An 11,571-nucleotide genomic window follows, 5' to 3' on the forward strand; every position below is an offset into this window, starting at 1 on the left:
GCCTAACTTGGGGGCTTGAACTCACTAACCGTGAGATCATGACCTGAGCAGTAGTCGGATGCTTAACTGACTGAGCCATTCAGGTGCCCCTGCTGACCAAAGAATTTTATGCTGAATTCCTCTGGTGAGATACACCAGAATTATTTTAATTAAAAAAAATTTTTTTTCTTAATCTTTGTTTTTGAGAGAGAGAGAGGAAGACAAGATTTGAAGCAGGCTCTGTGTTGAGAGCAGAGAGCTGGATGTAGGGCTCAAACTCACAAACTACGAGATCATGACCTGAGTTGAAGTCGGGGGCTTAACTGACTGAGCCAACCAGGTCCCCCCCATCCCCAATTTTTCTTTAATGTTTGTTTATTTTTGAGAGAGACAGAGACAGAGCATGAGTGAGGGAGGGGCAAAGAGAGGGAGACACAGAATCCAAAGCAGGCTTCAGGCTCTGAGCTGTCAGCACAGAGCCCGATGCAGGGCTCGAACTCGCAGACTACGGGATCATGACTTGAGCTGAAGTTGGACGCTTAACCGACTGAGCCACCCAAGTGTCCCAAGATACACCAGAATTTTTATTTTATTTTGTTTTATTTTTTATGTTTATTCATTTTTTTTGGAAAGACAGAGACAGTGCGAGCAGGGGAAGGGCAGAGAGAGAGGGAGACACAGAAACCGAAGCAGGTTCCAGGCTCTGAGCTGTCAGCACAGAGCCCGATGTGGGGCCCGAATCCATGAACAGTGAGATGATGACCTAAGCCAAAGTCGGACGCTCAACCGACTGAGCCATCCAAGAGCCCCTACACCAGAATTTTTAAGTTAGCAAACATTTCATTCTATATTGAGTACCTACTTTGTTCTATATCACACACATGCGGTAGAGGTGGAGGACCATGGCTTATGTAAAAATCCTGTGAATTTGGTTCAGTTGAAAAATGTCATAGGTTGCTATCCCAGTGGCCTTCCTCCATAGTCTTGGCTTAAGAGGTCACAATAGAAAAATAACAGGGGAGCCTCAATTCCTTTTTCAGATGAATGTTTTAACACCCGTCATTGGTTTTAATGATGATACAGTACAGTAAATCCTATGGGAGCAGTCTTGTAATTCATGGGGTTATTCAGATGACCTAAAATATCTAATTATCCTTTACCCCTTAGGATGGTGAAGATGAAGTAAGTGATGGAGAAAAGGAGCAAGATAATGATGAGAGTGATGATGACTCCGACTAGACCACAGAGAGACTGCTGCCCCTTCCCCATGTCTGCTTGCCTCTTCCTGTTTTGTGTTTAGGGTTTGAAATCTGTCTGCCTTCCTTACTGGAAGCATCCTATTTTGTCACTGGGGTGGTGGGCTTTGCTGAATCCGCCAAATTTGAATTTCATAGGTTGTCTGTCATCATCAAAGACCTTGGCTCATGATTCCACTGTAGCATTACTTATCGGTCTTGGGCAAACGTGGCAGTGCTATGCTGTGGAATAGATACTGGGCTTTGGGAGCTAGTTTTGAAACTTTTAGAATTTAGGATTGTACCAGTTTTACAAATAAATTGTTTTAAGTTCTGCCTGAACTACCTCATTCCTCTTTCTGAATTTCCTTCATAAGTCAAGTATTACATGGAATTCAGTTGGGGTTTATGCAGAGAAATAATGGAAATTGGTGTGAACACATCACTTCTACCAATTAAAATCACATATTTCCTATTCTAAGGACCATCTTTACTTGAGATGAGAAAATCTTTGTGATATTTTCGGAGGAGTGACAGATTTCTGGACAATTCCCAAAGAAAGTCAAAAGGAAAATTCTGGCTGCTTTTTAAAAATTTTCTGGTCATCCTATAGATATAAGACAAAGAGGGAAAAGGCACCATCAAACTCATGTTGACTTTGTATATATGTTTATTTTATTTCCACATTATTCTGAGTTATACCTATAATCTAGTTACAAGAATGCTACGAAATTACTTGTTGTTTATTAGAAGTAGAATAGTAGTACACCAGCTAAAATGGGGAGCTCTCTTGTGTTCCGCCAGAAAGCCCAGTTTCATTGCTGCCTCCAAGTTCTTTCTTGCCAGGCTATAAATATTTATTTAATATTTGTTAATATTTCTACCCACTTTAGTACTCTCCAGTGGCATTAGGATGTGGTTGTTAGGGTTTTTTGTTGTTGATTTGGGGGGGGGATTATTTTTTATTATTTTTTTTAATCCTTGAGCCATCTATAAATTTTTGATCCCTTCGTCCTCATGTACGTGGAAATCCGTAATCTCCTTCCTTGACACCCCTTTGTTTCCCCAACTCATTTTTGGGGAACATGATGTGGTCTTAGGTGTTGAAGTGAGTTCACACTAGGCTCATTGGTTTATATGGTTTAATGGTTCTTTATCACATGTACATGTTAACGCTAGTTTGACTCTCTTTTAAATGTTGTTCAGCTTTACAGTGGAAATGTTCTCCCTTGCTCCGGTCACTGGCCTTATTTGGAGGGGAAAGGAAATAAAGGGGTTCCTGAATTGTCACTGCGTGACAGAAAAGCAAGATTGTTGGGGTGATATCAGTTTCCTTTACACAGACAGGTTTCTGTAAACTTCAGACACATAGTAAAAGGGCATGGTATAAGGAACAGGAATCAGATGGGAACCCTTTACTTGGAGTGTTGTAAGGCAAAAGTGCACTTCTTGTATGTTGCATACAGTAAGAGGATAGAGCGCAGCATCTGTTTGCACATGGTCACTGTCATCTGAATCTGAGGTTCCTTAAGTCCAGTGGGCCACTGGTGCTCCCGGCTGATGATTTTGCAAAAGGCTGATTTGTCTGAAACTCTGAAGGTTCCGGTCCATTTTGGTGGCTGAGCTGTGATGACCCTGCCAAACACGGAATCCACTCCACTGAGGCGGACAGGCTGGGGCTTCCTGACCAGCCCTTTCTTGTTGTCCATGGTTTGGAGCTCTGATGTGTGGCAGGGTAACTTGGGACTCACCCCAGGCTCCAGGAATGGGCTGTCTAGAACTAGAGTGACCTCTTGAAAGCACAGCTGCACTTCAAGGTCAGAAGGGGTATGTGGGAAGCAGGGGGAAGCCCTAAAAGGGTGCTTTGAAGAAGATGTAGGTGTTGTGTGCCGCAGCCATTGGAAGCTCTCGTCCAGTGGGGTCCATGGTGACCAGAGCTGGTATCCTGCCATTGACAGTCCTAAAGAAGAGGAATCAGAACATGGAATTCCCCTAGCATGGTTTTGGGGAGGGCATGGCCATTTAAATTCACATTTATTTGTTTCATTATTGACTTTAACTTATTCTGTAGTTCTCATTAACAGACTCCAATAGATGCTAAGGATACTAGTAATTCTATAAAGTGCAGTAGTGAATGGTCACAAGTATTGAATCTGGCAACTACTATGTATACTAAAACTTTATTAAGTCTTATCACAGGCCTCTGAAGGTAGGTTTTAACCTATTTTACAGGTGAGGAAATGGGTTTGTCCAAAATGGAATACCCCAGTTCACCATTATAACTGCTAAAGACAGAATCTACGCCTCTGAGGTGGCAGAGGATGCTGGCACTTCATGATGAGATGTTATTTGTGGTCAGAAGCTCAGAAAGGCTATATCTTACCAGATATTTGTGACTCTAAATCCCATGTACTTTATTTATACCAGGGGTTCTCAAAGTATGATCCTGGCACTAGCAGCTTCAGCACCATCTAGGAATGTAGAAATGTACATTCTTGGGCCCTACCTTAGACCCATAGCATTAGAAACTGGGGGTAGGGCCTTGCAATCTACATTTAAACACTTCAGGGTATTCGGATGCACTTACTACTTGAGAACTTCTGATGCTGTTCCTTTTAAGGAACTTAGGTTTTCATTATTCTTCATTATGGAGACTGTCTCCTCTTGACCCTAAAAACCTGTTTTTTAACATAAGGGAACAGCTCTCTCAGAGCTCTGAGGTACTTATGTACCACCTCAGAGGAATTACACCAGGCTAGAAGGAAAAAAGGTTTCCAAAGGACAGTCTTTAAATAAATGTTTAAACATTTTTGTGATTCTTCTAGGTGTGTTTTATTTTTGACTTTGGTTTGTTATGAGAGACCCAGTGGTTAAGATTGTGATTCCCCCCCTTAAAGGAAAAAGAAAGGGCTGGGAGGATGTTGCTAACTCAAAATTTATTCAAGTAGAAAATGGATTTTCTATCATTCTGCTTTAAAATTGCCAATATATAAAAGGTTTTACTGAATTAAGAAGCTAACATTTTTGAGCACCTATGTATTGTGTTAAGGGGCATAGCAGTTCCCTTTTCTTTCCAGTCAAGTATTTTTCTCTGCCCCTTCTCTCTTCTCCCACAAAAGGTAACAGCAGCAGATCTGATCCCATCCTATCTAGTAATTGCCCAAGAAATGTGAAAAGTTGACTCCACCATAGTTTGTAAGACAGTAAAGTTAATTTTAAAAAAGAGTTGTCGGTTGCATCAAAAACCACAAAATACCTAGGAATAAACCTAACCAATGAGGTAAAAAGGTCTGTAACGCTGAAAACTATAGAAGGCTTAAGAAAGAAATTGAAGACACAAAGAAATGGAAATAATGGATTGGAAGAACAAATGTTAAAATGTGAATACTACCCAAAGCAATCTATATATTCAATGCAATCCCAATCAAAACAGCACCAGCATTCTCACGGAGCTAGAACAAACAATCCTAAAATTTGTATGGAATCACAAAAGATCCCAAATAGCCAAAGTAATGTTGAAAAAGAAAACCAAAGCTGGAGGCATCACAACCCCAGACTTTAACCTGCATTACAAAGCTGTAATCATCGGGGCGCCTGGGTGGCTCAGTCGGTTAAGCGTCTGACTTCCGCTCAGGTCATGATCTCGCGGTCTGTGGGTTCGAGCCCTGCGTCAGGCTCTGTGCTGACAGCTCAGAGCCTGGAGCCTGTTTCAGATTCTATGTCTCCCTCTTCCTCTGACCCTCCCCTGTTCATGCTCTCTCTCTCTCTCTGTCTCAAAAATAAATAAATGTTAAAAAAAATTAAAAAAAAAAAGCTGTAATCATCAAGACAGTATGGTATTGGCACAAAAACAGACATAGATCAATGGAATAGAAGAGAGAACCCAGAAATAGACCCACAAATATATGGCCAACTAATCTTCAACAAAGCAGGAAAAAGTATCCAATGGAAAAAAATCTAGCAAATGGCGCTGGGAAAACTGGATAGCAACATGCAGAACAATGAAACTGAACCACTTTCTTATACCATACACAAAAATAAAATCAAAATGGATGAAAGACCTAAATGTGACAGGAAGCCATCGGAATTCTATAGGAGAAAACAGGCAATAACCTCTTTGACCTCGGCTGCAGGTCTCTGAAAGCAAGGGAAATAAAAGCAAAAATGAACTGTTGGGACCTCATCAAGATAAAAAGCTGCTGCACAGCAAAGGAAACAACAAAACTAAAAGGGAACTGACGAATAGAAGATACTTGCAAATGACATAAAGGGTTAGTATCAAAAATCTACAAAGAACTTGCCAAACTCAACACCTGAAAAACAATCCAGTGAAAAAATTGGCACAAGACATGAATAGACACATTTCCAAAGAAGAAACCCAGATGGCCAACAGACACAGGAAAAGGTGCTCAACATCACTCATCATCAAGGAAATACAAATCAAAACCACAATGACAAATCACCTCACACTGGTCAGAGTGGTTAAAATTAGGAAACAACAGGTGTTGGTGAGGATGTGGAGAAAGGGGAACCCTCTTGCACTGTTGGTGGGGATGCAAACTGGTGCAGCCACTCTGGAAAACATTGTGGAGGTACCTCACTATTTTTTTTAAATTAAAAATAGAATTATCCTATGACCCAGCAATTGCACTACTAGGAATTTATCCAAAGGAAACCAAAATGCTGATTCAACGGGGCACATGCACCCCAATGTTTATAACAGCACTATTGACAATAGCCAAAGTATGGAAAGAGCCCAAACGTCCATCAACTGACGAATTGATACATGCATATATATGTGCATATATATATACACACGCATACATGTGTCTGTATGATTTGCATATGCATACACACATACAATGGAATACTATTTGGCAATGAAAAAGAATGAAATCTTGCCATTTGTAACAATGTGGATGGAACTGGAGGGAGGGTATTATGCTAAGCAAAAGAAGAGAAAGATATCACATGATTTCACTCATGTGGAATTTGAGAAACAACAGAACATCATAAGGAAAGGGGAGGAAAAATAAGATAAAAACAGAGAGGGAGGCAAACCATAAGAGACTCTTAAATATAGAGAACAAACAGGGTTGTTGGGGGTGGGGAAAATGAGTGATGGGTGCTTGTTAGGATGAGCACTGGGTGTTATATGTAAATGATGAATCGCTAGATTCTACTCCTGAAACCAAGACTACACTGTGTGTTAACGAGAAGAAATAAAAATACATACATGCATATATTAGGACCTCTTTTTGGAGAAAAGAATAAAATAAAAGCAAAAGAGTTATTGGTGACATTTCAAATCAGAAGACCTCTCCCTGACAGTGCTTAGCATAAAGGAGGTTTGTTGATTTCTTTCAACTGTTGTTTTTCCTGTCTTTGTACATTCCTTCACGTACTGTGTTCAAATATCTGGACTGCCTTAGGATGAGCAATTGACACTGAAGGGATAGTTGTCTATTACAAACATCCTGTGAAAGTCTTCTGATGCTTGATGTCATCACCCACTACATAGAAGATCAGGGCTGCACTGGTACAACACCATGGCAAGGTGGAATGTGCAGGGTGTTAACAACTCCTCAGCATATGACCAAAAAAGATTACTTAATCCCAGGATCCTTTTCCTGAATCCTTCACTCCTAAGAGCAGATAGGGCTGGAGGTAAAAGGCTTTATCAAATGCCCAGCTTAAGTGCTGGGCAGAACCAACCTGGGTTGAGAGGGGGCTTCTGAACCCAAATCACACCACTTCCACACAAGGTTTAAATCAAGACGATTCACTCCTCCACTCCCACCACCTGAAATCACCGTCATCCACTCCAGTAGGGGTTCAACCTTGGAAGTCTGTTTAAGCTGCTTTAATAGCTCCCAGATACGGAACACCTTGTACTCCTGGCCAAAAGTCTTCCCCTTTACACGCTCTTCCCGTTCCAAGGAAATAGGTCCCTCGATTTCCCCACCTGGGAAAGGGGAAGTGAACGTCCAGGTGCAGCTGAGATCTTCGTGAACTGTGAACTGCGATCCTGATCCGGAGAGGCTGAAGCTGCCGAGAGTGGGGGAGGCTCCCCTTCCCAGCAGGCAGAAGGGGCTTGTCCCCTGTGGGTCCCTAAACGGGGGTGGGGGCCAGACGGCTTTGGCCGAGGCGGAGGTGGCGGTGGGAGCCCGGGCCCGGTCCCACCATCCGGGCCGGGGGCTCACCTGCTGAACTCCGCGGGGCCGCACGCTCCAGAGTGGCGGCCGCTGTTCCCGGGCCACTTCTCTTCTCCACCGGGCGCCTGGCAACCGCCTTTGTGACCCAGGACGGGGCGGGGCGGGGAGAGGGGGGAGGAGCCCGAGCCGCCGCGGGGATGAGGGCTCCAGGCGCCCAGCTTGGGAGGTGTCAGGACTAGATTCTCTACCCCCACCGCCTTGGAACCCTTTGTCCAGGACTCGGTTCGAATCCTGTCCTCTCCATTCCCCCTCCTCCTCTCTTCCCCGCTACACCTTTGTGCTTTTGAGATAGTCACGGAGGGCGACACGCCCACTTCAAAAGGTGTGGTCAGGAACCTGCATAGAAGTCCCGGGACTTGTAGTTAGTGTTGAGTTAGTCTTTAGTCTTTTTTTTTTTTTTTTTTTTTACGTTTATTTATTTTGAATGGGGCAGAGGAGAGAGAGAGAACGCGCACATGCATGCGAGTGGGCAAGGGGCAAAGGGAGGGGTGGAGAGAGAGAATGAGAGAGTGTCCCAAGCAAGTTCTGGCTTGTAAGCGCAGACAGAGCCCAACTCGGGGCTCCATCTCAGGAACCCTGAGATCATGACCTGAGCCCAGATCAAGAGTGGGATGCTCAACTGACTGAGTCTCCCAAGAGCCCCAGTCTTCACGCTTTAAACCACGCTCAAGACGTATTCAGGCTGAAAGCTTTTACTGCTGCATTGGTGTGGTCCCAGCACAAGGAGACAGTATTTATAAATGCTCACCTCTCACGAACAAGAGGAAAGGTACGTGTCTTCCCTTGACTTCCTGACCCAAAATCGTTTTTCTGCCTTCTATTAAACCCCCAAAAAGGCGATGCTGTCGTCTTCTAACAAAGTTGAAGAACTGACCGTTTCACCACAGTGAGTGATGTAACAACTTTGTAAGCGTCACTGCAAACAATGTCCTTGGAAGGCTGAGGGAAGACAGGTCTACACAACTAACTCCTATATCCCCTGTGCCTGGCTATCCCAGTGCGTGGCAGTGTTGAAATATTAGTGGCGAGAATTAAACTAATGGTCCTTCCTGCCCTTACCTTACCCAGAAATTGCCCTTGCACTTTTCCAACTATAGAGCACAGCATAAATAAGAACTGTCACCTTTTATCTGGCTCTTTGGGTGAAGCTGAACAGGAGAGATGGGGGGCATGGGTGTGGAGTCAGGCTAAGATCCTGGTTTGGAAGACCAGATGGTCTTGGTCTTGAGGGTCAAGAGGTCTTAAGGGGCAGAGATCAAGAACTGTCATATGTGCTGTGTGTGTGTGTGTGTGTGTGTGTGTGTGTGTGTGTGGCACCCTGTGGAAGGAAAAGAAAATGGAGAAGAGAGTTTGGAAGGGAAGTCAGAAAATGGAGAGAGGGACAGAGAGTGATGAGTCTAGACTTGGAAGAGACTGAAATGATTTGAATTGCAAATCATTTTCCAGTAAGTTTTTTATTTTCTTGTTGATAAAAAGAGACACTGCTATTTAAAAAGCAAACAGAACAGTTTTTATTGCACAGTTGTGTTTTTTAAATATTAAAACCCCCAAAGTAAAATTATATAATTAAAAGTTGTTGGCTAGAGAGGGCTTCGTACTGTTAAGACATTCTGTACCACAGCCCTCTATACAGTCTGCCCAGCTCTAAGGGATACATTTTCGGAGGTACAATTTGCTATCACCTCTGGCTCTGATACTCCAGCTCCACGTCTATCACACATATATGGAAAACCATAATCTCCCATGTTACAAGTTACTGATGACCTACAACATCACCTTTGTTGTAGCACTGTATGATCCAGTGCTCAACATTCTGTGTGCACTGTTTTCACGGATTGTCATGACAATAGCCACATTTGCTCTGCCAAAAGAGGATGCAGTTCTTTTAAAGAGGCTAACAACATTGCCATGGTGCACATGCTATATCCATAGCTGCACAAATGATGGTCTAAGTGCATATGATTGCAAAAAAGACTCACATGACCACGTGTAATGCAATTGACACATTTCTTCAAGAATTTGATTCCACTCTGATTATTATCCATGAAGTCATTGACAAGATTCCCTGAGTTCTGTGAAACATATGACAGATCTAAAGACCGGAACCTTGTTCTCTTATGCTGAGGCAATGTGCCACCTGGAAGCACTACTTGTTGCACCAGCAGCACTCCCAAAGGGCTTGCCTCGGTAGCCCTGCATCACTCATCAGTAACAACTTCTGCTGTGAACAACTCCCACGCTGGCAAACCCATACTGAAGGACTGCCTGACAGCAAGCTCGATGAGCATACAGGAAAAAGCTGCAGAAGTCCAGAGGAATATTCTTCACTGTAGCATAGCACCACATCCTTGTGTTGTTTGGAATTACAGGGGAGACCCTAGAATAGGTGTATAGGAAGTCCTGGAAAAAGGGAAGAGCTGAGCCTGACTTGTCCATGGAAGGCCATTAATCTGGGGAAAGAAAGTTGGATAGATATGTGTACTTAATTTTCTGCTTTCTACATAAAAAGGAAATGTAAACTCATGAGTGTCTGTTTTGTGAAGAGTCAAGCACTGTGCTTTGTGTTTTATTTATCCTTTCTCACAGAATTCTCCCAACAATCCTAATCCATCCATGTTGTTATTCCTGTATTACACATGAAGAAACAAAAGCTCAAAGGGGTGAAGTGACTCCTCTTTGGTAGATTTGTGATTTGAAACTGAGATGTCCCACCTTTGAAGGAAAAGTACATCTCAGGCACCTGGGTGGCTCAGTCAGTTGAGTGACTGACTCCTGGCTCAGATCATCATCCTAGGATTATGGGATCGAGCCCTATGTCAATCTTCTTGCTGAGCATGGAGTCTGCTTGAAATTCTCTGTCTCCCTCTACCCCTCTCCCCTGCTTGCTCTCTCTCTCTAAAATAAAAATTAAAAAAAAAAAAGGAAAAGCAGATCTATCTGATATATTTGTGACATGTGAGCAAGATACTAACTTCAACAGCATCACTTAGGAAGCAGGGTCTTGAATGGCAATAGCCCACTGGATGCCTGGGGTTCGATATTTACAGTTGATATTTATTATTTCAGCATCATTTCTATGAATATGTAGGAGAGCTCAAGATAGACCCTAACCTGTTTTCAGAGTGGTTCAGTGAAAAGATATTGGAGTCAGGAATCAACTGGTGAAGGTTCACCACTTATTTGACTGTGTGACCTTTAACTTTGTCATCAAGAGAAACCTCTTCCTGATTTCCTTCCACAGGGTTTGTGAGGGTCCAGTGAGGTAAAAGCTACAAAAGTAGCTTTATAGCTTGTAAAATCTGTTTCTAAGTAAAGGACTGTTAGTAAAGGTTTCTTCCCAGTGCATGTATTGCACAAAGCAGACTGTAAATACTCTCTTAAACAAATGTAAAATTGTTTATAATTCCACTACTTTAGTAAACAAGACAGTGACATTTTTTGTATATACTTTTTGTCCTCAAGCAGATGTAATTTTCATATAATTGCAATCAAAGAAAATGTTGTATTTTGTTTTCCCCTTCATTTATCACGTATGTGATGTGTCACAGAGTTCATAATTGCCATTTTATTTAAATAGCAATGGTATTAATTATATTAAGTAGCTGCATGATATCGTCGTAGGTGGCTATACCATCGCTTAGTTATTCCCCAACTGTGGAGATATAGTTGTTTTGTTTTTTTAAATAGACAATGTCACAAAGAGCACCTTTGTGCTTAAACTGTCTCCCCCCACCCCTTTTTTAAACGATTTTCTTAATGTTTAGGTCAAAAAAGTTTGAATTTTTTGACAGTTCTTGCTATCAATTTATAAATTTCCTTAAGGAGTTGTGCCAGTTTACAGTGTGACCAGCTATTTAGGAGTCTATCAATTTCCCCTCCGCCTCTCCACCACTAGATATTATTGTTTAGAAAAAAATATTTTGTTCATTTCATGGTTGCAAGGTGGGCATCATATTGCGTTGTTGAAAGCCATTTTTAAAATGAGTTGTATTTAATGTGGCTTAATTGACTGTACCCAACTTATCGCTGACACAAACCTTAGTTTGGAGCAGCTAGGGCAGTGGGTGTCACGTGGTCACGTGCCCCGCAACGACCAAACCGCCCAGGGTGGGGTACGTGATGGGTAGGGAGTGTCTCGGCGC

General features: G+C 42.5%; 2 protein-coding genes across 2 annotated transcripts in view; one reads left to right on the top strand and one right to left on the bottom strand.

Moving 5' to 3' along the window:
- The window catches only part of FANCD2 (FA complementation group D2), a 65,000-nt gene extending 63,444 nt beyond the window's left edge, over window positions 1-1,556 (top strand). Inside the window, exon 44 of the mRNA XM_047095506.1 lies at window positions 1,147-1,556. Within this exon, the coding sequence (XP_046951462.1) occupies window positions 1,147-1,218 (72 nt within the window). The 3' untranslated portion in view covers window positions 1,219-1,556. The remainder of the gene's footprint in view (window positions 1-1,146) is intronic.
- A 1,073-nt stretch (window positions 1,557-2,629) lies between these two features.
- FANCD2OS (FANCD2 opposite strand) lies at window positions 2,630-3,166 on the bottom strand. The gene has a single exon (XM_047097500.1). It carries the CDS (start codon window positions 3,164-3,166, stop codon window positions 2,630-2,632), a length of 537 nt encoding a protein of 178 aa, XP_046953456.1.
- Window positions 3,167-11,571: the final 8,405 nt, after the last annotated feature.

Source organism: Lynx rufus, unplaced genomic scaffold, assembly GCF_022079265.1.
Source record: "Lynx rufus isolate CCGP_SWC_20201006 ecotype Redwood Valley unplaced genomic scaffold, mLynRuf1.p SCAF_4, whole genome shotgun sequence".
In the NCBI taxonomy this organism is placed as follows: domain Eukaryota; kingdom Metazoa; phylum Chordata; class Mammalia; order Carnivora; family Felidae; genus Lynx; species Lynx rufus.

Coding starts and splice junctions, on each gene's coding strand:
- FANCD2OS (XM_047097500.1), bottom strand. CDS start 3,166: ATGGCAGGATACCAGCTCTGGTCACCATGGACCCCACTGGACGAGAGC.